This window comes from Salmo salar, chromosome ssa06, assembly GCF_905237065.1.
Source record: "Salmo salar chromosome ssa06, Ssal_v3.1, whole genome shotgun sequence".
In the NCBI taxonomy this organism is placed as follows: domain Eukaryota; kingdom Metazoa; phylum Chordata; class Actinopteri; order Salmoniformes; family Salmonidae; genus Salmo; species Salmo salar.
In genome coordinates, this window is record NC_059447.1 from 24,536,074 (window position 1) to 24,563,725 (window position 27,652).

At 44.1% G+C, this 27,652-nt stretch overlaps 1 protein-coding gene across 7 annotated transcripts in view; it reads left to right on the forward strand.

The window, feature by feature from the left end:
• Nucleotides 1-27,652, forward strand: part of LOC106593977 (C-Jun-amino-terminal kinase-interacting protein 4) — a 59,388-nt gene that overhangs the window by 16,682 nt on the left and 15,054 nt on the right. For 2 of the 7 annotated variants that reach the window (XM_045720020.1, XM_045720022.1), the window contains exons 3-18: nt 890-960; nt 2,166-2,260; nt 7,055-7,205; nt 9,331-9,417; nt 10,964-11,102; nt 11,265-11,358; nt 11,512-11,645; nt 12,472-12,483; nt 13,685-13,742; nt 20,963-21,115; nt 21,360-21,411; nt 21,631-21,761; nt 23,509-23,565; nt 24,834-25,010; nt 25,986-26,115; nt 26,209-26,301. In XM_045720020.1, coding sequence (XP_045575976.1) covers nt 890-960; nt 2,166-2,260; nt 7,055-7,205; nt 9,331-9,417; nt 10,964-11,102; nt 11,265-11,358; nt 11,512-11,645; nt 12,472-12,483; nt 13,685-13,742; nt 20,963-21,115; nt 21,360-21,411; nt 21,631-21,761; nt 23,509-23,565; nt 24,834-25,010; nt 25,986-26,115; nt 26,209-26,301 — 1,634 coding nt within the window. The remainder of the gene's footprint in view (nt 1-889; nt 961-2,165; nt 2,261-7,054; nt 7,206-9,330; nt 9,418-10,963; nt 11,103-11,264; nt 11,359-11,511; nt 11,646-12,471; nt 12,484-13,684; nt 13,743-20,962; nt 21,116-21,359; nt 21,412-21,630; nt 21,762-23,508; nt 23,566-24,833; nt 25,011-25,985; nt 26,116-26,208; nt 26,302-27,652) is intronic. The other 5 variants (XM_045720023.1, XM_045720021.1, XM_045720024.1 and 2 more) reach the window with 5 other exon arrangements.

The following is a 27,652-nucleotide window of genomic DNA, read 5'->3' on the forward strand; positions in this document are numbered from 1 at the left end:
CTGACTGTCTGTCTGTCTGATAATCTGACTGACTGTCTGTCTGTCTGACAAACTGATAATCAAACTGACTGTCTGTCTGACAAACTGATAATCTGATTGTCTGACAAACTGATAATCTGACTGTCTGACAAACTGATCATTTGACTGACTGTCTGTCTGACAAACTGATCATCTGACTGACCGTCTGACAAACTGATCATCTGACTGACTGTCTGTCTGACAAACTGATCATCTGACTGACTGTCTGTCTGACAAACTGATAATCTGACTGACTGACTGTCTGACAAACTGATAATCTGACTGTCTGTCTGACAAACTGATAATCTGACTGACTGTCTGTCTGACAAATTGATAATCTGACTGACTGACTGTCAGACAAACTGATAATCTGACTGACTGTCTGTCTGACAAACTGATAATCTGATTGACTGTCTGTCTGACAAACTGATCATCTGATTGACTATCTGACAAACTGATAATCTGACTGACTGACTGACAAACTGATAATCTGACTGACTGACTGACAAACTGATAATCTGACTGACTGTCTGACAAACTGATAATTTGACTGACTGACTGTCAGACAAACTGATAATCAGACTGACTGACTGTCAGACAAACTGATAATCTGACTGACTGTCTGTCTGACAAACTGATCATCTGACTGACCGTCTGACAAACTGATCATCTGACTGACCGTCTGACAAACTGATAATCTGACTGATTTACTATCTGATAATCTGACTGATTTACTATCTGATAATCTGACTGATTTACTATCTGATAATCTGACTGATTTACTATCTGATAATCTGACTGACTGACTGTCTGACAAACTGATCATCTGACTGACTGTCTGACTGATGTTCTTTCTTCTTTTCTCCTTCAGTCGGCAGGATGGAAGAGCGAGAGTCTGAGCTGAAGAAGGAGTTCAACTCACTCCATCAAAGACACACAGAGGTAAAGAGAGAGAGAGAGAGAGAGAGAGAAAAGAGAGAACTCTTCCTATCTGTGTTGTTTTTCTAAGAATAAGATTTAAAGTAGCAAAAGTAAAACTAACCTCTCTGTTCTGTCCATTACAGATGATCCATAACTACACAGAGCATGTAGAACTAACCTGTCTGTTCTGTCCATTACAGATGATCCATAACTACACGGAGCATGTAGAACTAACCTGTCTGTTCTGTCCATTACAGATGATCCATAACAACACGGAGCATGTAGAACTAACCTGTCTGTTCTGTCCATTACAGATGATCCATAACTACATGGAGCATGTAGAACTAACCTGTCTGTTCTGTCCATTACAGATGATCCATAACTACACAGAGCATGTAGAACTAACCTGTCTGTTCTGTCCATTACAGATGATCCATAACAACACGGAGCATGTAGAACTAACCTGTCTGTTCTGTCCATTACAGATGATCCATAACTACACGGAGCATGTAGAACTAACCTGTCTGTTCTGTCCATTACAGATGATCCATAACTACATGGAGCATGTAGAACTAACCTGTCTGTTCTGTCCATTACAGATGATCCATAACAACACGGAGCATGTAGAACTAACCTGTCTGTTCTGTCCATTACAGATGATCCATAACTACATGGAGCATGTAGAACTAACCTGTCTGTTCTGTCCATTACAGATGATCCATAACTACATGGAGCATGTAGAACTAACCTGTCTGTTCTGTCCATTACAGATGATCCATAACAACACGGAGCATGTAGAACTAACCTGTCTGTTCTGTCCATTACAGATGATCCATAACTACACGGAGCATGTAGAACTAACCTGTCTGTTCTGTCCATTACAGATGATCCATAACTACATGGAGCATGTAGAACTAACCTGTCTGTTCTGTCCATTACAGATGATCCATAACTACATGGAGCATGTAGAACTAACCTGTCTGTTCTGTCCATTACAGATGATCCATAACTACACGGAGCATGTAGAACTAACCTGTCTGTTCTGTCCATTACAGATGATCCATAACTACACGGAGCATGTAGAACTAACCTGTCTGTTCTGTCCATTACAGATGATCCATAACTACACGGAGCATGTAGAACTAACCTGTCTGTTCTGTCCATTACAGATGATCCATAACTACACGGAGCATGTAGAACTAACCTGTCTGTTCTGTCCATTACAGATGATCCATAACTACATGGAGCATGTAGAGAGGATCAAGCTCCACCATATGAGTGTAGTAGAGACTTCAGACTCTGGAACAGTGGGCAGAGTCAGGTAAGTCTTGGTGTTATACAGGTAACTGCCAAAATAATGGAAACACTTGATTAAATGAGGGTTCAAAGTCTATTGAAAACAGGTACTTCCACACTGGTCTGTTTCCTGAGATAATTAAGGAATTAATATGCCATCATGCATAAATATTCTGGGCAGGTCATTATTTTGGCTACCATGGCTATCCCCCCATAGGATGACAAGGTCCCATCCACAGGGGATGAGTGGTTTGATTATTTTACTTTTTTAAATTTAAACTTTATTTAACTAGGCAAGTCAGTTAAGAACAAATGGTTATTTACAATGACGGCCTACCCCGGGCAACACTGGGCCAATTGTGCACTGCTGTATGGGACACCCAACCACGGCCTGATGTGATACAGCCTGGATTCAAACCAGGGACTGTAGTGATACCTATTGCACTGAGATGCAGTTCCTTAGACTGCTGTGCCACTCGGGAGACAGAGTTGTGAGCATGAAAAAGTACTTAAGTAAATATACACTGCTCAAAAAAATAAAGGGAACACTTAAACACAATGTAACTCCAAGTCAATCACACTTCTGTGAAATCAAACTGTCCACTTAGGAAGCAACACTGATTGACAATAAATTTCACATGCTGTTGTGCAAATTGAATAGACAACAGGTGGAAATTATAGGCAATTAGCAAGACACCCCCAATAAAGGAGTGGTTCTGCAGGTGGGGACCACAGACCACTTCTCAGTTCCTATGCTTCCTGGCTGATGTTTTGGTCACTTTTGAATGCTGGTGGTGCTTTCACTCTAGTGGTAGCATGAGACGGAGTCTACAACCCACACAAGTGGCTCAGGTAGTGCAGCTAATCCAGGATGGCACATCAATGCGAGCTGTGGCAAGAAGGTTTGCTGTGTCTGTCAGCGTAGTGTCCAGAGCATGGAGGCGCTACCAGGAGACAGGCCAGTACATCAGGAGACGTGGAGGAGGCCGTAGGAGGGCAACAACCCAGCAGCAGGACCGCTACCTCCGCCTTTGTGCAAGGAGGAGCAGGAGGAGCACTGCCAGAGCCCTGCAAAATGACCTCCAGCAGGCCACAAATGTGCATGTGTCTGCTCAAACGGTCAGAAACAGACTCCTTGAGGGTGGTATGAGGGCCCGACGTCCACAGGTGGGGGTTGTGCTTACAGCCCAACACCGTGCAGGACGTTTGGCATTTGCCAGAGAACACCAAGATTGGCAAATTCGCCACTGGCGCCCTGTGCTCTTCACAGATGAAAGCAGGTTCACACTGAGCATGTGACAGACGTGACAAGAGTCTGGAGACGCCGTGGAGAACGTTCTGCTGCCTGCAACATCCTCCAGCATGACCGGTTTGGAGGTGGGTCAGTCATGGTGTGGGGTGGCATTTCTTTGGGGGGCCGCACAGCCCTCCATGTGCTCGCCAGAGGTAGCCTGACTGCCATTAGGTACCGAGATGAGATCCTCAGACCCCTTGTGAGACCATATGCTGGTGCGGTTGGCCCTGGGTTCCTCCTAATGCAAGACAATGCTAGACCTCATGTGGCTGGAGTGTGTCAGCAGTTCCTGCAAGAGGAAGGCATTGATGCTATGGACTGGCCCGCCCGTTCCCCAGACCTGAATCCAGTTGAGCACATCTGGGACATCATGTCTCGCTCCATCCACCAACGCCACATTGCACCACAGACTGTCCAGGAGTTGGCGGATGCTTTAGTCCAGGTCTGGGAGGAGATCCCTCAGGAGACCATCCGCCACCTCATCAGGAGCATGCCCAGGCATTGTAGGGAGGTCATACAGGCACGTGGAGGCCACACACACTACTGAGCCTCATTTGACTTGTTTTAAGGACATTACATCAAAGTTGGATCAGCCTGTAGTGTGGTTTTCCACTTTAATTTTGAGTGTGACTCCAAATCCAGACCTCCATGGGTTGATAAATTGGATTTCCATTGATTATTTTTGTGTGATTTTGTTGTCAGCACATTCAACTATGTAAAGAAAAAAGTATTTAATAAGATTATTTCTTTCATTCAGATTTAGGATGTGTTGTTTAAGTGTTCCCTTTATTTGTTTGAGCAGTATATTTTAAAGTGCTACTTAAGTAATTTTTGTTGGTATCTTTATTTATTTTATCTTTATTTAACTAGGCAAGTCAGTTAAGAACAAATTCTTATTTTCAATGACGGCCTAGGAACAGTGGGTTAACTGCCTTGTTCAGGGGCAGAACAACAGATTTTGTACCTTGTCAGCTCAGGGATTTGATCTTGCACCCTTTCGGTTACTAGTCCAACACTCTAACCACTAGGCTACCCTGGCGCTCCAGTATCTGTACTTTACTATTATTATTTTTGACAACTTTTCAAATAAAATAAAATAAAATTGTACTGGTCACATGCGCAGAATACAACAGGTGTAGACCTTACAGTGAAATGCTTTCTTACAAGCCCTTAATCAACAATGCAGTTTTAAGAAAATCCCCCCCCAAAGTAAGAGCTAAGAGCAGCAGTAAATAACAATAGCGGGGCTATATACAGGGGGTACCGGTACAGAGTCAATGTGGAGGCTATATACAGGGGGTGCCGGTACAGAGTCAATGTGGAGGCTATATACAGGGGGTGCCGGTACAGAGTCAATGTGGAGGCTATATACAGGGGGTGCCGGTACAGAGTCAATGTGGAGGCTATATACAGGGGGTGCCGGTACAGAGTCAATGTGGAGGCTATATACAGGGGGTACCGGTACAGAGTCAATGTGGAGGCTATATACAGGGGGTACCGGTACAGAGTCAATGTGGAGGCTATATACAGGGGGTACCGGTACAGAGTCAATGTGGAGGCTATATACAGGGGGTACCGGTACAGAGTCAATGTGGAGGCTATATACAGGGGGTACCGGTACAGAGTCAATGTGGAGGCTATATACAGGGGTACCGGTACAGAGTCAATGTGGAGGCTATATACAGGGGGTACCGGTTCAGAGTCAATGTGCGGGGGCACCGGTGTCGAGGTAATTGAGGTAATATGTACATGTAGGTAGAGATTAAAGTGACTATGCATAGATAATAACAGAGAGTAGCAGCAGAGTAGAAGGGGGGGGGGCAATGCATATAGTCTGGGTAGCCATTTGATTAGATGTTCAGGAGTCTTATGGCTTGGGGGTAGAAGCTGTTTAGAAGCCTCTTGGACCTAGACTTGGCGCTCCAGTACCGCTTGCCATGCGGTAGCAGAGAGAACAGTCTATGACTGGGGTGGCTGGAGTCTTTGACAATTTTTAGGGCCTTCCTCTGACACTGCCTGGTATAGAGGTCCTGGATGGCAGGAAGCTTGGCCTCAGTGATGTACTTTTACTTCACCTCATTCCTAAAGAATATTATGTCCTTTTTACTCCATACATGTTCCCTGACACTCAAAAGTACTCGTTACATTTTGAATGCTTAGCAGGACAGAAAATTGTCAAATTCGCACACTTATCAAGAGAACATCCCTGGTCATCCTTACTGCCTCTGATCTGGCGGACTCACTAAACACACATGCTTTGTTTGTAATGATGTCAAGAGTGTTGGAGTGTGACCCTGGCTATCCGTAAATTTAAAAAAAAACAAGAAAATTGTGCTGTCTGATTTGCTTAATATAAGGATTTTTTTATTATTTGTACTTTTACTTTTGAGACTTAAGTATATTTTAGCAACTACATTTACTTTTGATACTTAAGTATATTTAAAACCAAATACTTTTAGTCTTTTACTCAAGTAATATTTTACTGGGTGACTCTTACCTTAGTAGTGATTTTCTATTAAGGTGTCTCTACTTTTCTTCAAGTATGAGAATTGAATACTTTTTACACCACTGCTTATGGGAGATTCCATAGCAGCACCTGAGACAGCATTTTTCACCACCATCAACAAGACAACAAATGATGGAATTTCTTGTGGTAGAATGGTGTCACGTCCTTCCAATAGAGTTCTAGACACTTGTAGACTCAATGCCAAGGTGCAATGAAGCTGTTCTGGCTCGTGGTGGCCCAACGCCACCCCAATTTTATGACTTGGACTTAGAACATTCTAAAAGTATATATTTTTAAATGTTTTATTTAACCAGGGGAGCCCATTGAGACCAAACATTAACATTCAAATAAAACATTTCTAAAAACTACAGGTTACAATTTAAAAAACTACAACTTCAACATCAGAGTAAATGTTGACATTTAATCAAGACAAATGCAATTCCTATTTAACCAATTCAACATTAGACTCCTAAACTGCCCTAGTGGAACCAGGTAATCAGGACACCAGGAGTTCTGCAGGTTATTCCAAAAATGGGGGGCATTAAAACCGAAGGCGGATTCACCTAATTTGTTTAGTAGAGCTTTGTAAACAAAAAGGGAATAGTGAAGTGATCTTTAGGACTTTAATGAGTACCAGCCAACCTTTTGATACAGGATGCAGTGAGGAGTATTAAAACTGTCACCTGTGATAAAGCGAACGGCGCTGTGGTAGACGGCATCCAAAGGTGTAAGAGTAGTGGCTGCTGCATTCTGGTAAATGGTGTCACCATAATCAACAACTGGCAGTAAAGTTGACTGTACAATCTGCTTCCTGCTGTTTAGGGAGAGGCAAGATCGTTTGTAAAACATAAGCCCACTTTAAGTCTTAGCTTTTTAACTCCCTCATCAGAATGTTTTTTAAACGTTGTCAATACGAATGGCCAGATATATTTATAGTGTAGTTAGTGTAGCCAGTCATGCTCAACATGCCCCTCACACTGTATAATCTGAGTGACCCTCTTCCTCTTCTGTCTCTCTAGGAAAGAGCGTCCCATGTCTCTGGGTGTCTTCCCCATGTCAGGAGGGGGGTCAGTTCTGACCCCTGACCTCCAGGCCAGGTCTGAGACGCCGGGCGCAGAGGCCTGGAGGTTCAACGACCTGGAGCGTCCGCGCTCCAATGCCAGCCTCAAGGTGGGAAATGGGGACGGCTCGATAACAGATACATGGAGATGTGATTGGCACAGCCTAGAAAAAAAGGGGGGGAATGAAACTGTCTATTTTAATGATCAGATACATTTGAATAAACCTGAGTCTGTTTATTTCTGCTTGGGTGAGGCTATATGTTCAAATACATTTGAAATGCCTCTTTCTACAAGAAGGGGGTCTTTGGACTAATCACAGACAATGTGAGAGAGCAAGGGTGCACCTCAATAGTCTGAAGTGGCTGCCTCCTATTGTTTCCTCCCCCTCGTGTGCTTAGAGCACAGGGCTCTGGACTAGGCACGCTTAGCATGCCTAATGAAGAGGTCTTTGGAAAGGGCTCTGAGAGGGGAGAGAGTCGGCACCCCTCTGTGATGTCTTCTAGAAGGATCTGACAGGGGCTTCTGTGTATTCATACAACCGCCCTCCCCTCCTCCTCAGTACATATCCAAATGAACCCCCAAACCAGCCATTCAGAGCATGTTTCAGAGGGCCAACTTCATGAATATGCATAACTTAGCAGGATAGAATGCTCCTTATTTAGTAATTTGTCCTCATCCTGTTAGATGTCTGTCAGATGGTAACATAATGACATCATCGCTCTCTGGCACTGGATGAGATTCTCAGTAGTATACCAAATGCCGTCACGCTCCCCCACAGACCCACAGTCACAAAGACTTAGTGTGTTATTGTACCGTCCTGAAAGGGGCTTTGCACTTCCTTTACATAAGCGGTAGGAATGAGCATCACCACTTTGAATATTACTGCATGGAGTCTGTATACATATCTATTTTTCTTTTCAGTGATGGTAAAATACCCTAAGGGTGCCTGTGTTATTTCGGCTGCTGCTCTGCTTCGTTCAGAAGTGGGGCATGGTCTCGGTGACGAGGGGTAGATGGTCTGTGCCGTGGTAGATTCTGGGATAGAGGCTGCTGGCAGGCACCCAATCACTGGGGGAGAGAGAGCGCAGGCCGGCACGTGATTGGATGTTTTGACTCTTTGTAAATGAGTAGTTGTATTGATTGTCAAAATGTTCCACTACATAACATTTTATGGTATGGCCAACCTAGAAATAGCTTTTTCTTTATGGAATCGTCTATTGTTGATCTGTAAGTGTAGTGACAGTGGTATCTCTTATAGACTGTATTGGTTTTCTTTATATAGGCTAAAAATACTCAGTCCCAGCGGTCAAAGCTGGTTGAAATGATGTCATTAGAACCAGTTGGGGGCTATGTGCAAACCCCATGTTGACATGACCATAGTTTTCTGACATGTATTCTCTTCAGATGAACTGCTCTGAGTTCATTAACAAATGCCATCGGTCACACACTACCATTGATTGAGCACTGCTCTCTCGTCCAGCTGTCAATTCAAACAGCAAACATATGTCTCGCAGCCATGAACTAAATGCTGTGTGCCATTTCAACCAGATTACCACTGCTTCTGATGCCTGGACTTTTAGAATAGTATCGGAATCATTCATTGCAATAACCTGTCTCTTACCCATACAGAAGAACCTAGAAAAGGGAGATTGCAGCCACCAATGAAAGATGTGAACATATGTATTTTCAGATTTAGTTTGGAATTCGAGTGTGTTCAGGGTTTTTGGGTTCTCCCATAAATAAGGGCGACCTCATAAGCGTTCAACCCCAAGAGTCAGTATGTGAGTAACTCAAACCCTAAACTTCATTGACACAATAATACTCTGACTATGTAAGTAGGGTTCTTCTGTATGGTTCAGTGACTGGACTTCATAGGCTTCAGTCAGCTGTGGTGAGATGGCTTCAGTCAGCTGTGGTGAGATGGCTTCAGTCAGCTGTGGTGAGATGGCTTCAGTCAGCTGTGGTGAGATGGCTTCAGTCAGCTGTGGTGAGATGGCTTCAGTCAGCTGTGGTGAGATGGCTTCAGTCAGCTGTGGTGAGATGGTAGTCACTGGGCTAGTCGGTCACCTCAAAACCTCCGACATGTTGAATCTAATAACCTTGACTTTCAGCCAGCCATCACCAGCTGTGAGCAATGTAGACCGACACTCACACACACGCACGCTTGGCAGTGTGTGTTGCATCAGTGCTTCTGCAGAAATGCGCTTCTTCATTGTAACTCTCTTCCCAAGCAGTTGGATGCAGACGACCCCCCAAAGAAAAGGGATGGTTACAGTACGCTGCAGATCTCTTGGGGGAATTCACTCCCAGACGACTGCAAGGTAGTTGTCTCTGTGGTGGTGGATAAGAAAACCGTCACTGTAAGCCGCTTGTACATGCCATGGAGAGCCCCATGTTGTGTGTGTGTGTGTGGGCTTTAGTAGTTGTCTTCAGTGTGCTGTTTCAATTTTTTCAGAGCAAGCAGCATCTCTTTGCGCATTATTCAAATTATTCAAAGTCCCTCACTTCACAGACCACCTGAGCCCAATGCAACCATGTCAGGTTTCCCTTCAAATCCTAGATGGATCCTCCTCAGTGAGCTAAAGGAACAATCAATGATCACCTCCATTTAGTTTCCCCCCTAAAATGAGCTGTTTTGATCAGTCAGTGGTCTGTAGAGTGGGGAAGGCGTGGTTCCATTCAGCTTCTATGTTGTCGTGTTTCATTTTGCCAAACTGCATGGTACTAGCTGTACTTCTTTCACACGCTGTTGCTGTCCTAGCTCCGTTTCATTTTTTTCACGTGAACTTGGAAGAAAATTGTCTCACAGTATGTTGTTATCTCAGTTTTAGCATGTATACCATTCTCCGTAGTTAAATAACAGTCTTCGTAGTTATAACACTCTTTGTAGTTTTACACAGTAGAACTACACTGTAGTTTTAAATCTTATTGTACTCTATGTAGACTTAGCATTGGAGATTAGATCACTTATTATTGTGTTGTCATTCATAGTGAATCTTGTGTTTGTTTCTGTTATGAGCTGACCTTTGAGTTGTGTGTGTGTTCTGTGTTGTTGTCTCTCAGGGAAGGAATGGCACTCCCTACTGGGCCCATGATTGGTTTATGTTCTGTGTTGACCTGTGACCTCTTGTGAAGTCCATGTGAACCCTGTGATCTGATGTGAAGTGTGAATTTGTGTGTATTAGCTGTCTTCTCCCAATTAAAAAGTGATCACTTCAAAGAAATACCTTTAAGAAATGTTATATATTAAAATGAAAGATCTTTACTCCCGAGTGGCGCAGTGGTCTAAGACACTGCATCTCAGTGCAAGAGGCGTCACTACAGCTCCTGGTTAGAATCCAGGCTGAATTACATCCAGCTGTGATTGGGAGTCCCAATGGGCGGCACACAATTGGCCCAGCATTGTCCGGCTTTGGCCGTTGTAGGCCGTCATTGTAAATAAGAATTTGTTCTTAACTGACTCATAATAGAATACATTTTTTCTGGAAGTTGATGGGAGTCACAGGCCATGGGTTTCTGTCTGTACTACTTGTGTCCTCAATGTCTGTAACTAGTGCTTGCTTAGTTTTGTCCCCAGCTCCAGTGTGACTGCTTTAAGCCAGGCTGAGCTGTGGTGTTGTGGTGTCTTCCCTGTCTGACCTGTTACCATGGTGACGTCCCTGTGTTCCTTAGTTCCTGTCCTGTCTCTACTGTACCTAGCACTAGAGACAGGAGTTTTTCCTCTGCACATGACCTTACCAGGAAAAACTCCGGGCCCTAGTTCAGGAAAATGTTATCCCTTAATGGGTCAAGGTCAGGGTTAGGGTTAATCTTTGACTCTTGACCTCTCTATGACCTCTATGATGACCCTATCGGTTGTGGTTGCAGGACGAGCTGTCGGACCTTGGCTCGAAGTCGGTCACTCCCATGTCCACCACAGCCTCGGACGTTGCCATGGAAGGGGAGAGGCCAAACAGTAAGAGCATGGAGTTGCTGGCGGCACTGGGGAACAGGTCAATATCAGTGGGTATGAAATGTTACTCACGATACTGCAACTAAGTCCTCACGACAAGTATTACAATGGTAGATGACAGAGAGATTTGTCTTTGTAGACATTCTTGATGATCTAATAGCACATAATAAAGTTCTCTTTGATTTGATTCTATTCTGTATTATACGTGTCCTGTAGGTTTGCCAGAGAACGAGGATAGCTCAGAGGTGCATGACATCATTGAGTCCACCCCTGAACTGGACATGGACCTCAGTGGATACAAAGCATCCAGGTAACCCCTACAAAACCATAACCATATAGTCAACTTGGGATAAATCCTCTCTTTCATTGACAAATTGAGACTACAATTTAGACCTTGAAATACATTGGGTATTACTCCTGTACAATCTGCTAAATGCTAACTGCTAATCCCTCCACTATGCAGCACCCCGACCAAAGGAGGCATTGGCATTGAGAACATGGCGTTTGACCGCAACACAGACTCTCTGTTTGCGGAGCTGTCGTCTGCAGGCATAGGGGACGTCATCGGAGACGTGGACGAGGGGGCGGACCTGCTGGGTAAGGGAGGGAAGGAACTCTTTCCTATAGCAGCAAAACACCTCCAAGGATGTGTAGCGTTTAGCATTGTAGTAACATTGTTATAACACTAGTGACTTTATGGTAAGTAAATATAACACATTTAACGATCTGTTGCTATTAGCATTTTAGTAATGTTGTAGTAACATTGTAGCAACGTTATGATAATGAATTACAACACAAGGATCGATTTCTATATAAGCTATACTGTAAGAACTAAATTAAGCCTGACACCTTCAAGGAACAGTATTCATTTCCCCCCAACATTACAGCAACTTTTGGGAAGATTTCTATATTTAAAAAAATGGACGTACAAACTGTGTGACACTGTCAAATACAAAGTTCAACCGTTGGATTCATTTAAAAGTTTATCTTTGGAATGTCTCTTAACAGATGGAGTTAAACTAGTTTTGGAATGTCTTTTGACAGATGGAGTTTAACTAGTTTTGGGATGACTTGTGTTAACCCCTTGTGAGTGTCTGAGTGTGTTGTTTACCCAGGTGACCTCCCTACGTTGTTCCTGCTCCTGTCTTCAATACATGCTAACTCCTGAATTACTATAGTAGCAGGCCACTGAGTTAGACAATAAACGGACACTATTTTACTACATTCAGCTCACTAATACACACTGGCTGTTGCACTAAAGTGAAATAACTCTTGCTGTTAGGTAAAAAAAAGCTAAACTGGATTTAGAAATTCTGCTTGTATAAGTTAAAAGTCATTCTCTGCTGTTAGCTCCATCAGTGTCTAACCCGCCTCTCTCTCTCCTCATTGTGTCCTCTCCTCTGGCTTTTGTCCCTAACCCCAGTGGAGTACTCTGGTGTGTATTATGACCTCAAAACCTCTCCTTTGCTCCTTCTCCTTTGTTATTTCTCCTCCGATACCTCTCTCTATGCCCTCAGAGGAAATCTCTATTCCAGGGATGGGTATCTGCAGTTGTGTGTGTGCAGGATTTTGCTCCACCCTAACACACCTGACTTAATTAAAGTTAACATGTTCTATATTGGAAAACCATGGCTAGTTTATTAGGCTTTGTGAATCTGGTGTATTTTAATGCTGGGCAGGAACAAAAGCCTGCCTGTATACACTGTGGCCCTTCAGGACCAGTTGCCCATCCCTGCTCTACATTCGGCCTCTCACCACCTCATATCTACAGCTCATAGCTCTACTACTACTGCCTTGACCTGCATTTGACCCCCGCTCCTCGCTAGCATTACAGTGGCAACAAAAGTTGATCACAAGATGAAACCGGACATATGAAAGCTGTTAGAAGGGCTAAATGCATTTGGAACATTTTTGTTCTTCATATAACTGCTTTGGTTATACTGATTTATGTCTAAAATGCACCATAAGCATGAAGAATAACTCATCGTACAGCTTTAATAACACATTTTTTACTTTACAGCTTAAATAGTTTTAGTTTGTGTGTTTGTTTTTATAGCTTCTCTAGCTTTCCCAACTGTCTTTCTACCCCAGAACTGTAACTCATTTCTTTCCCCACTAGCATGTTAGGAGTACCCTAGCTCTCATTCCTTCGTTGTGTTTCTCATACATACCTCATGTCTCACTCTCTCCACCTCTCTCTCGTTCTCTTGCTTGACTTGGATTGCATGGTTTTCTCAGATCTTAGCTTGCTTGGTAAGACCTCACCCGCTCGCTCCATCCTTCTCTGTTGCGACATGTAACATGTTCTGTTTGGTGGCTGTTGGGGTTGTCCTTGTTTTGTATTTCTTAGAAATATCTCACTATGATATTTAACACCCTGAATGGACTGATTCTTTATTATATCTATATGAATATTTAAGTCAGTCAATGTGACTGTGTTCATCCATTGAAGTAAATGCACCTCCATAAATATAGATTTATTTTGGATAAAGATTGAAAAACATAGTAGATTAAGAACTATTTGATAGATAAGAGAATCTATCCAGGCCTTCTATACATGCTGTTCTATAAACTCCAGTTGTATGAACACAAAGCAGAAAACGAGTTCATTTCTCGGTGTTGCTCCTTGTTTACAGGTATGGGTCGTGAGGTTGAGAACCTGATCACGGAGAACACACAACTAATGGAGACAAAGTAAGAAAAACACACTGAGAGTGGTATAGTTTTAGATTTATTTGACATTTATACTGAACAAAAATATAAACGCAACATGCAACAATTTCAAGGATTTGAGTTACAGAGTTCCATAAATTCAGGCCCTAAATCTATGGATGTCACATGACTGGGAATACAGAAATGCATCAGTTGGTCACAGATACCTTAAAAAAAAGGTAGGGGTGTGGATCAGAAAACCAGTCAGTATCTAGTGTGATCACCATTTGCATCATGCAGCGTGACACATCTCCTTCACATAGAGTTGATCAGGCTGTTGATTGTGGCCTGTGGAATGTTGTCCCACTCCTCTTCAATGGCTGTGCGAAGTTTCTGGATATTGGCGGGAACTGGAACACGCTGTCCTACACGTCGATCTAGAGCATCCCAAACATGCTCAAGGGGTGACATGTCTGGTGAGTATGCAGGCCATAGAAGAACTGGGACATTATCAGCTTCCAGGAATTGTGTACAGATCCTTGCGACATGGGGCCGTGCATTATCATGCTGGAACATGAGGGGATGGCGGCAGACGCATGGCACGACAATGGGCCTCAATATCTCATCATGTTATCTTCTATGGGCTAGGTGGAACGCTTGCGTCCCACCTACTCAACAGCCAGTGTAATCCCGTGGCGCGTTATTCAAATACCTTAGAAATGCTATTACTTCAATTTCTCAAACATATGACTATTTTACACCATTTTAAAGACAAGACTCTCGGTAATCTAACCACACTGTCCGATTTCAAAAAGGCTTTACAACGAAAGCAAAACATTAGATTATGTCAGCAGAGTACCCAGCCAGAAATAATCAGACACCCATTTTTCAAGCTAGCATATGTCACATAAACCCAACCACAGCTAAATGCAGCACTAACCTTTGATGATCTTCATCAGATGACAATCCTAGGACATTATGTTATACAATACATGCATGTTTTGTTCAATCAAGTTCATATTTATATCAAAAACCAGCTTTTTACATTAGCATGTGACTAGCATTCCCACCGAACACTGCCGGTGAATTTACTAAATTACTCACGATAAACGTTCACAAAAAACATAACAATTATTTTAAGAATTATAGATACAGAACTCCTCTATGCACTCGATATGTCCGATTTTAAAATAGCTTTTCGGTGAAAGCACATTTTGCAATATTCTCAGTAGATAGCCCATCATCACAGGGCTAGCTATTTAGACACCCAGCAAGTTTAGCACTCACCAAAGTCAGATTTACTATAAGAAAAATGTTATTACCTTTGCTGTTCTTCGTCAGAATGCACTCCCAGGACTTATACTTCAATAACAAATGTTGGTTTGGTCCCAAATAATCCATTGTTATATCCAAATAGCGGCGTTTTGTTCGTGCGTTCAAGACACTATCCGAAAGGGTAAATAAGGGTGACGAGCATGGCGCATTTCGTGACAAAAAATGTCTAAATATTCCATTACCGTACTTCGAAGCATGTCAACCGCTGTTTAAAATCAAATTTTATGCCATTTTCTCGTAAAAAAGCGATAATATTCCGACCGGGAAAGCCTGTATACGTACAAAGAGAGAGAAAATAAATACATCTCGTGCCCTCGTGCACGAGCGTGAGTCTCAGAGTACTCTGACCAGCCACGATCCAAAGGCGATAATGTGTTTCAGCCTGGGGCTGCCTCGATATCATTCGGCTTTTTCCCGGGTTCTGAGAGCCTATGGGAGCCGTAGGAAGTGTCACGTTACGGCAAAGATCCTCAGTCTTCAATAAAAAGAGCCAAGATGAACAACAACTTGTCAGAGAGGGCGCTTCCTGTTTGGAATCTTCTCAGGTTTTTGCCTGCCATATGAGTTCTGTTATACTCACAGACACCATTCAAACAGTTTTAGAAACTTTAGGGTGTTTTCTATCCGAAGCCAATAATTATATGCATATTCTAGTTACTGGGCAGGAGTAGTAACCAGATTAAATCGGGTACGTTTTTTATCCGGCTGTGTCAATACTGCCCCCTAGCCCTAACAGGTTAACTGCCCATACCATAACCCCACCGCCACCATGGAGCACTCTGTTCACAACGTTGACATCAGCAAACCGCTCGCCCACCCGATCCTATACATTTGGTCTATGGTTGTGAGGCCAGTTGGCTGTACTGCAAAATTCTCTAAAATGACGTTGGAGGTGGCTTATGGTAGAGAAATGAACATGAAATTCTCTGGCAACAGCTCTGGTGGACATTCCTGCAGTCAGCGTGGCAATTGCACACTCCCTCAATTTGAGACATCTGTGGCATTGTGTTTTGTGACAAAATATGACATTTTAGAGTGGCCTTTTATTGTCCCCACCACAAGGTGGACCTGTGTAATGATCATGCTGTGTAATCAGCTTATTGAAATGCCACACCTGTCAGGTGGATGGATAATCTTGGCAAAGGAGAAATGCTCACTAACAGGGATGTAAACAAATTTCAGCACAACATTTGAGAGAAAGAAGCTTTTTGTTTCTGGGATCTTTTATGTCAGCTCATGAAACATGAGACCAACACTTTACATGTTGAATTTATATTTTTGTTCAATGTATACCTGTCATATTCGTGAATGTAGGTGGCAGGGAAGTCAGGCGCAGGAGAAACCAAGTTGGTTAAATATGGAGTATTTAATAAAAAACAAACTCCATAACCAAAGTACAAAATAAACTGGGTAAAGAATACCCGTCGCACACCGAAACACAAATCCACGTAACATAACATACAAACAATCACTGACAAGGACATGAGGGGAAACAGAGGGTTAAATACACAAGTAATTAATGGAATTGGAAACATGTGGGATGGAAGACAAGACAAAACCAATGGATAATGAAAAACTGATCAATGATGGCTAGAAGACCAGTGACGTCGACCGCCGAGCAACACCCGTGCAAGGAGGGGCATCGACTTCGGCAGAAGTCCTGACAATAAGCAGTGAGCGGCGTCCCACGTCTCCTCCGTGCGCCGGAAACAATAGTCCACCGCAGGAGCCTCGGTCTGACTCTGATTCCAAGGGGCCAGAACCGGCTGATTCCCTTTCAGTGCATGTTGGGGTGAGAGGTTAGTTGAGGAGTGGCGGAGCGAATTTCTGCCCAGGGCACGAAGGCCGCCCACTTCCCCGGCCGGTCCTGGCAATAAGACCTCAGAAACCTACCCACATCCTGGTTAACGCTCTCCAGCTGCTCGTTACTTTCAGGGTGAAAACCTGAGGTAAGGCTGACCGAGACCCCCAGGTGTTCCATGAACGCCTTCCAAACCCTTGACGTGAACTGGGGACCCCGATCAGAAACTATATCCTCAGGCACCCTGTAGTGCCGAAAAACATGTATAAACAGAGCCTCTGCAGTCTGTAGGGCCGTAGGGAGACCGGGCAAAGGGAGGAGACGACAGGACTTAGAAAAACGTGGTGTTACCTTGTGAAGGTGGAAGATCGGTTATAAAATCCACTGATAAATGTGACCACGGCCGTTGTGGAACGGGTAAGGGTTGTAACTTACCTCTGGGTAGGTGTCTAGGAGCCTTGCATTGGGCGCACACTGAGCAGGAGGAAACATAAACCCTCACGTCCTTAGCTAAGGTGGGCCACCAGTAACTCCCAGTAAGACAGCGCATAGTCCGCCCAATCCCAGGATGACCAGAGGAGGGTGACGTGCGAGCCCAGTAGATCAATCGGTCGCAGACAGCAGACGGAACGTACAGACGCCCAGATGGACACTGAAGGGGAGCGGGCTCTGCACGTGACGCCCGCTCAATGTCCACGTCCAGCTCCCATACAACCGGTGCCACTAAACACGAGGCTGGGATTATGGGAGTGGGATCCATGGACCGCTCCTCTGTGTCATACAGCCGGGACAGGCCGTCTGCCTTAATGTTCTGGGAACCTGGTCTGTAAGAAAGGGTAAACACAAAACGGGTGAAAAACATGGCCCACCTTGCCTGGCGAGGGTTCAGTCTCCTCGCCTCCTGGATGTACTCCAGATTGCTGTGGTCAGTCCAGATGAGAAAAGGGTGTTTAGCCCCCTCAAGCCAATGTCTCCACACCTTCAAAGCCTTGATGACAGCTAACAGCTCCCGGTCCACCACATCATAGTTTCGCTCCGCCGGGCTGAGCTTCTTAGAGAAGAAGGCACATGGGCGGAGCTTAGATGGCGTACCCGAGCTCTGAGAGAGCACAGCTCCTATCCCAGCGTCCGACGCGTCCACCTCCACTATGAATTGCAAAGATGGATCCGGATGAGCCAACACAGGAACCGAGGTAAACGGAGCCTTCAGTTTCCTAAAAGCCCTGTCCGCCCCAGCCGACCACTGCAAGTGCACCGGACCCCACTTCAGCAGTGAGGTAATGGGAGCAGCCACCTGACCAAAACCCCAGATAAACCTCCGGTAGTAGTTGGCAAACCCTAAAAATTGCTGCACCTCCTTCACCGTGGTGGGAGTCGGCCAATTACGCACGGCTGCAATACGGTCAACCTCCATCTCCACTCCTGACGTGGATAGGCGATACCCTAAGAAGGAGACGGACTGTTGAAAGAACAGGCATTTCTCAGCCTTGACATACAGGTCATGCTCCAACAGGCGACGAAGCACTTTGCGCACCAGGGACGCATGCTCGGCGCGTGTAGCGGAGTAAATCAGAATGTCATCGATATACACCACTACCCCCTGCCCGTGCAGGTCCCTGAAAATCTTGTCTACAAACGATTGGAAGACTGATGGAGCATTCTTTAACCCGTACGGCATGACGAGGTACTCATAATGCCCAGAGGTGGTACTAAATGCTGTCTTCCACTCGTCTCCATTTCGGATACGCACCAGATTGTACGCACTCCGGAGATCCAGTTTAGTGAAGAAGTGCACCCCGTGCATTAACTCAATCGCCAGGGCGATCAGGGGTAGCGGGTAACTGTACCCCACCGTGATTTTATTGAGACCTCGATAATCAATGCATGGGCGCAGACCTCCATCCTTCTTCTTCACAAAAAAGAAACTCGAGGAGACGGGTGAAATGGAGGGCCGAATGTACTCCTGATGCAGGGATTCAGAGACATATGTCTCCATAGCCACTGTCTCCGCTTGCGACAGGGGATACACGTGACTCTTGGGAAGTGCAGCGTCTACCATGAGATCTATCGCACAATCTCCCTGTCGATGGGGTGGTAATTGAGTCGCCTTCCTTTTACAGAAGGCGAGAGCCAAATCGGCATATTCGGGGGGAATGCGCACGGTGGAAACCTGGTCTGGACTTTCAACCGTAGTAGCACCAACAGAAACCCCTACACACCTACCTGAGCACTCTCGCGACCACCCCGTGAGAGCCCTCTGTGGCCAAGAAAAAGTGGGGTTATGACTAGTTAACCAAGGTAGGCCCAGCACTACAGGATACGCAGGAGTGTCAATAAGGAAAAGACAAACTTTTTCCTTGTGACCCCCCTGCGTCACCATACTCAAAGGAGCTGTAGCCTCCTTGATCCATCCTGACCCTAATGGTCGACTATCTAAGGTGTGAACGGGGAATGGAACATCCACGGGTACAATGGGAATCCCTAAACTACTAGCAAAAGCTTGATCAATGAAATTCCCAGCCGCGCCTGAATCTACTAGCGCCTTATGCTGGGAACGCTGGGAAAAAAATCAGGAAAAGTAACAGACACAAATATATGTGCAACAGAGGGCTCTGGATGAGAATGGTGCCTACTCACCTGGCGTGGCGCCAGAGCGCCCTGCCTGCTACCTCGATTCCCAGAAGAACCTACCCGGCACCGACCAGCAGTGTGACCTCTGCGGCCACCGATGGTGCACGAGCGGGAACCCCCTCCGGTCTCCCTGTGCACCCTCTCTCCCGGCTCCCTGGGTATAGGAGAGGGGGTGCGGGAGGATGGAACCACCAGACCCCGATCTGGACGTCCGCGAGCAGCCAGCAAGTTGTCCAGCCGGATGGGCAGATCCACCAGCTGGTCGAAGGTGAGGGTGGTGTCTCTGCAGGCCAGCTCCTGATGGACGTCCTCACGCAGACTGCAGCGATAATGGTCGATCAGGGCCCCGTGATTCCATCCCGCACCGGCTGCCAGGGTCCTGAACTCCAAAGCAAAATCCTGGACGCTCCTCGTCTCCTGCCTCAGATGGTAGAGGCGCTCACCCGCCGCTCTGCCCTTGGGTGGGTGGTCGAAGACTGCCCGGAAACGGCGGATGAACTCCTCATAACGGTCCAACGCCGCATCTCCTCCGTCACACACAGTGCTGGCCCATTCCAGGGCTCTCCCGGTGAGGCACGAGACGAGGGCGAAACTCTTCTCACGGTCTGATGGAACTGGTTGGACCGTGGCCAGATTAAGGTCTAATTGGAGGAGGAAACCCTGGCAGCTGGCAGTATTTCCGTCGTACCCCTGAGGCATGGATATTCGGGATTCCACCGGGTTCAGGTTGAGCAGGGGCGTGCAGTATAGACCCCGGTTGGGCTGGTGGAGGCGCTGGAAGAACTCCCTGTCTCTCCCAGCGGTCCATCTTCTGGACAACGCGCTCCATGGCGGCGCACAGATGGTGAAGCTTCTTCGCTTGCTCCTGGACGCGCTCCTCCACCTCCATGTCCGGGGTATCCTCTCCTGCTGACTTCAATATGCGGGTCGGTGATTCTGTCATATTCGTGAATGTAGGTGGCAGGGAAGTCAGGCGCAGGAGAAACCAAGTTGGTTAAATATGGAGTATTTAATAAAAAACAAACTCCATAACCAAAGTACAAAATAAACTGGGTAAAGAATACCCGTCGCACACCGAAACACAAATCCACGTAACATAACATACAAACAATCACCGACAAGGACATGAGGGGAAACAGAGGGTTAAATACACAGGTAATTAATGGGATTGGAAACAGGTGTGATGGAAGACAAGACAAAACCAATGGATAATGAAAAACTGATCAACGATGGCTAGAAGACCGGTGACGTCGACCGCCGAGCACCACCCGTGCAAGGAGGGGCATCGACTTCGGCAGAAGTCGTGACAATACCCCCCAAAGTCATTCAAATGTTATCAGTCTTTTAAACTGGTCTAAAGTCTATTCCATATTTAGATAGCTTTATAGATCCCACTATTCCGGACTATATACTGGAAGCACAACATAACACAAACATCTTGCATGCAGTGTTGTAAGGTGTCACATTCATTCCTTTCCCCCCTTGTTTCCTGTAGGAACGCTCTGAATGTGGTGAAGAATGACCTGATAGCGCGGGTGGATGAGCTGTCGTGTGAGAAGGAAGTGTTGCAGGGGGAACTAGACGCCGTGACACAGACCAGGAAAAACCTGGAGGAGAAGAACAGAGAGCTGGAGGAGGAGCTCAAGAAGTGGGTCAATAACAACAACAACACACGATAACACACTGATCATGTAAGGTCTACACCTGTTGTATTCGGCGCATGTGACAAATCAGATTTGATTTGATTTGACAACAGCAACACAACATATTAATATGGCCACCAATTGTAAGACTGTTTTTAGGGAAATCACCAAGAGTAAACTGTCAACATGAACACATGGCATAGCATATTGTTGATGAACCTGATTGAACCAATTTTTCTGTTTTTCCAGAGTGCGTGTGGAGATCGAGGAGGTGAAAGGGAAGCCAAACGAGGAAGAGGATGTGAGTGCCTCTTACCATATGTATAACATTGTCCTGTATAATGTGACTGTACCTCTTCATGTCCTATAGTGGTACCCCTTTCTATATTGTAATCACTGTTAAATGTATATTTTTATCATATTGCTGCAAAATGTACCTTCCTTAAAATTCAGCTTGTTACTATGATTGGTGCGTTGTATGTCTGACCAATAAAAACACCCTCTCTCTCTGGTGTTCCAGAGTGATGTTCCTACAGCCCAGAGGAAGAGGTTCACCAGGATAGAGATGGCTAGAGTCCTCATGGAAAGGAACCAGTACAAGGAGCGACTGATGGAATTACAGGAGGCTGTTAGGTGGACAGAGATGATCAGGTGAGGAGGAGGAGAGTAGGATTGAAGGGAATAGAATAGAGCCAGTATACAATGCAATCCCTCAGCTAACCATGTATTTTTAAACAATATGGCCAATTAAACAATTTGGTCAATTATATCACCACATTTTACACTAAACAAGGACTTTCCTCTTAATCTGAATGCTAGACTTGAAACTAGGCCACTGCCATACACTTGAGTCAGTGGCGGTCGGTGCCATTTAAGATCAGGGAGGACAATTTTTCTTTAATGAGCATGGCCTTACTATTACAGCATATTGGATAAATGTCATTCACATTCCCCATTTTTTTCCGCTTGCTTTCCGTTTAAGATTTGTTTTTCAACAGAATCGGCAGAATGAATACACCCCTGATCACCCGCAAACACAGTTCACTTTCATAGAAGCCACATACAAACAGCATAATCACTTTGCTTGTTGTATGATTCCTTCTCACATCCACGCTCTCTCCTCTGCTCACCTTTTCCCTTCGCTTGTGGACTTCATTGCACAACACAACAGCTGTCTGTGACCAGGCGCAAATGATCGCTAACCACTACACCAAGCCTACATTGTTGTCACCATGTTAGCTAATGTCATAGTCAACATATCTACTAGAACTAATGTGTTAGTAAACCTGCTACAATCATGCAGTACGGTGTACAGTCAGTAAGCAGTTACACTGGTGAGCCCAGTGGCAATACATTTATTAAACCAAAAGCTTACCTTGACATGGTGTTGGATAGCCATAGCTAACGAGAGAGAGAGGCTATATATATATATTTATTATTATTATTATTATTATTATTTTTTTTTTTTAATTTCTAGAATCAGATACCTATATAAAGGAATAGGCAAAGGACTATGGATACAACATATTAATCCTTTCCCCAGTTGTTTCCATGGCCTCTGCTATAGTAATATGCTGCAGTTGCTTAATAACTGGTTCCCAGAGTGACGTCAAAGTCCATTGTTTCAGAACACCAAACGTCCAGAATGTTCAAAAGTAAATAAACATTTTTGGAGATCAAATGTTAAATAGAATGAAACATAATACTATGTTGCCTAGTGAAGGGTTTCCTTCTCCACAACCCCTTTCATATACACTCTTTAATCTCCACTCTGAGACTCCACTGAAATCATCCTTCTGCTTGCTCTACCAATTTAAATGAATGAGTTGAAGGGATAGTTCAGAGAAATTACATAGTTATCTAAATATCTCTTTACTTAGAAGGCATTTTATGGACAAGGAGTGACTGCAATCAACACTTTGGTTTTGTTAAACTGTCACAGGCGTCGTAAGGGACAGACCAAGGCGCACCGGGTATAGTGCTCATCTTCTTACTTTATTTTGATTAAAGTGAACACTTAAACAAAAATACTAACCAACGACCAAAATGACAGTTCCGTAAGGTACAAGACTATAACATAAAACAACCACCCACAAAAACACAGGAAAAAACAGGCTGCCTAAGTATGGCTTCCAATCAGAGACAACGAAAGACACCTGCCTCTGATTGGAAGCCATACCTGGCCACACATAGAAAAAGAAACATAGAAATAGAAAACTAGAACCAAAATCCCTTGGAACCAAAAAAAAACTAAACACACAAAACAACATGCCCTGACCATACTACAATTACAAATGACCCCTTTACTGGTCAGGACGTGAAATAAACTAACCAATGTCGTAAGTAATTCTGCTGAACTGTCCCTTTAACATGATGCCATGTTGTGTTGTCTTACCAGAGCCTCCAGAGAAAACCCTTCCCTTACTGAGAAGAAGAAATCCAGCATCTGGCAATTGTAAGCAGTCTCAAATAATCTTTCCTTCAATGACCAGCTGTACGAAATAACTCATAGGAATTATATACATTTCTGATATGATGTAACCAACACTATCAACATGATATCATATGCTAACATTCTGGAAATTCCATCCCTGTTTTCTTTCTTTTTGGATGTGCTATTAAATGTTCAGTCTTAGGTAAATGTTTTAAAAGTCATAGCCATCCCTCTCTTGCCCCTTGGTACAGTAACTACAGTCTAGCCATGGGTTTAAATACTATTTCAAATACTTTAGCTTTGCTTGATTGAGCTTGCCTATTGCAACGGAACCAATAGAAAATTCCCAACTGCGCATATCCCGCCCACCTGGCAGTCCATGCAGGCTAAAGCAAACGTTCAAAGTATTTGAACAATTTTAAATAGTATTTGAACCCAGGTCTGCTACAGTCCCCTGAACTATAGACATATCCTGGATGTATACTACTCTCTTCATGTTTTCCATCCAATCCACAAACAAATCAGTCCAATGTGATTCTCTTGCCCTCCCTCTGTTGCCTTACGTTGTCCTGCTAGTCTGCTTAAAGACTGCTGAGAGGGAGAGGTCTATGTCAGCTGATTGTATCTCCTTCATGTCCTCTCAGAAGTTTTATTTGTTTAGAGGACAATTTATGGACAAGTGCTTCATTCTGCATAGGCCTATTACCTGCTGTAATGCAGAGATTTAAATATGTCCAACTCTTTATTAATGTGCACTCTTGTAAGATCTACTGTCCATTACAGTATGATGTGTAGACATATGAAGAAAATAATAAAAATATAATTGCATGCTTCTTTTGATCAACTGACAGAGGTGTCCTCCTTCATCCCTGTGAGTTTTACTGTGACTGACTGTCTTAACATGGGGCTCTTTCCTCTTACTGTGCTGTGGAGCTCATTGTAATCACATGTTATGCAGTCTATTGACTAACTTTCAAATAACATATGCCAAAACGTATATACAATGTATAGTACTAGTGTACTGTATGTAGGCTTATAATACTATATATTAATATGTATGACTCCCGTTCAGTTAAGGGGCCACGAGTGGTATTGTGATGGGTGGGACCTTGGCTCTGTTAATCAACGTACCCAAATCCCCAGCATGCTTCACTTCACTATACTTGAGGTGGTGGTGGTGGGTGACTGTTTACTGTTGGTTGGTGGTTGACCCCTGGCCTTGCTCCTCCCTATACCACCCCCCCCCCCCCTCCCTTCGCATCCCTATGGTTTCTCTCTCCCCCCCGCAGCTTCAGCCGCCTCTTTAGCCCCTCCTCCTCCTTCACGGCAGTGATGAAGAAGGCGGAGTCCCAGGGGAGGGAGGTGAAGTACACGCCCCCTGCAGGAGGGGGAATGAAGAAGAGGAGCAGCACCTTCTCCCAGTTCCCCACCGAGAAGTCCAAGGCCTTCGACTTCCTCAACGAGGAGTGAGTAGTGACACAGCACTCATTCTGTCATGTGTTAGTACTGTTGTATCTCTCCTTATTCCTCTCTTGACCTCTGCCATGATGAGCCATGGTCATTCACTCCATGTATTACACAGCACTTATAATATAATCATGGATATGTGGGTCAACTACTTATGAGGGTTAGAACTGTTCATAACCTGTTCTATTTTACAACTGTTCATAACCTGTTCTATTTTACAACTGTTCATAACCTGTTCTATTTTACAACTGTTCATGACCTGTTCTATTTTAGAACTGTTCATAACCTGTTCTATTTTAGAACTGTTCATAACCTGTTCTATTTTACAACTGTTCATAACCTGTTCTATTTTACAACTGTTCATAACCTGTTCTATTTTACAACTGTTCATAACCTGTTCTATTTTACAGCTGTTCATAACCTGTTCTATTTTACAACTGTTCATAACCTGTTCTATTTTAGAACTGTTCATAACCTGTTCTATTTTACAACTGTTCATAACCTGTTCTATTTTACAACTGTTCATAACCTGTTCTATTTTACAACTGTTCATGACCAGTTCTATTTTAGAACTGTTCATAACCTGTTCTATTTTACAACTGTTCATAACCTGTTCTATTTTAGAACTGTTCATAACCTGTTCTATTTTACAACTGTTCATAACCTGTTCTATTTTACAACTGTTCATGACCAGTTCTATTTTACAACTGTTCATGACCAGTTCTATTTTACAACTGTTCATAACCTGTTCTATTTTACAACTGTTCATAACCATGCTACATTCACCATTCACAAACCTTCACATACTCCTAGGGCTTGTTTCACATGACCCATATTGGGTATATTTCTGGACCTCAAAGCCTTTTCATTGGAGAATCTCATTTGACAGTGCTTTCTATTCCAGGATTCAGCAAACCAGCCCATAATGTCATTTTTTGTAATGAAATTCCCTTTTTGTCTTGTCTCCCTGTCAGAATGGACCCATGCGCCTCTCCGTCCCGTAGGGAGCAAAAGAGGGCCCAGTACAGACAGGTCAAAGCCCACATGCAGAAGGAGGATGGACAGGTACAGGCCCACGGATGGAGTCTACCCAGCAAATCTAAGGTAGGAGAGGATGGGGAGGGGAGGGAGAGAGTTCGCAATAATAACCATATCCAAGTTTTTCTTTTTTATATGACATCTTGTGTGTCCTTTCAGGCAGTGAACGGGGGCCCAACAGAGAACAAAGAGAAGAATCTACCTGTGCCAGTCTACCTGAGGCCCCTGGACCAGAAAGATGCTTCTATGAAGGTGAGCACAGCCAGGGGCGAAAATCTGATATCAACTTTGGGGGGGACAATTACATAAAATTTTCTCAAGAGTAATTCCTGAGGGGGACACCAAAAGTAGTGCTGTAACACATAGCCTACATTGTAATATGGTAAATGTATATTGAGGAACCAAAGAAATAAGGTGTTTGCCGTACTCCTAACTACCGGTACCCAAAACTACACAACTACATTTACGTCATTTAGCAGATGCTCTTATCCAGAGCGACTTACAGTAGTGAATGCATATATTTCATACATTTTTTTTCTTCTGTGCTGGCCCCCCGTGGGAACCGAACCCACAACCCTGGCATTGCAAACACCATGCTCTACCAACTGAGCTACAGGGAAGGCTAACTACTCACAACAGCAATACCATTGCCTTTAACAAATCTTAGTTCAGTCACCAGTTTAAGTTGAGAGTGGGGGTATCCATGGCATTTTCCAATTATGTTCCTATTTTACAAGTTAAAAAAATGGAGAACCTTTCATAATGTTGCCAAACAAAGACTCAACAAACTTACCTGAGACTCCCTGTCTCTGCCAGTCTGTCCCTGCATATCTGTCCCCAACTCTGCTGTCTGTGTGCCATCTGTTGCCTGCTCTGCCTAATGACATCATTGTGAAACATTTCCATTAGAATTTCATTTCTTTCTTATGAACATTTTATCAACTAGTCTTTGAGATATTAGGCTACTAGGGTTCTTACTTTGCGTTTTGGTGTACTGAAAAATACTCTGATGTCCGTCTTTTATTTATCTGCCATTTTTCTACCTGGCTGGCTGGCTACACACACACACACAGTGTGTAGGTTATTTACAGTAGGAGATGGGCTTCTATCATCTTATCTTTTATCATTCTATTTGGGCTTCGATCTAAAAGGTAGCTAGCAAATGTGAAACGGATTAAAATGACAAGAGTTGACAGCTGTATGAGTTCACCATTTACACAACATATGCTGCAACCTTTTGTAATTTTAATAGTTTGTTTCATATTGGCTGGCTTCCAACAATAGCTGAATTTGCAAAGCTAGCGAGCACCAATTCAGTTTCAGTGGTGTTTGCTATAATCTTTGCTACCCGGGTTAAATAAAATAAATAAATAAAAGTTCCCTTGCGACAATTTAGCTTTTGCAACGAGACCATTAAATATATTTAAGACAATGGTAGAAGAGAGTGTAGTTCTGTTCAGTTTGGACTTCAGTTTATCGCTAACCTTATCACAGGGACTTTGAAGCACTAACTTACATCATCTGCATGCTGATCTCGGAATAAATTGACGATAGCAAAGATTCCATCTTTGACGAGGCCACATAAATGGAATAGGTACTAGCT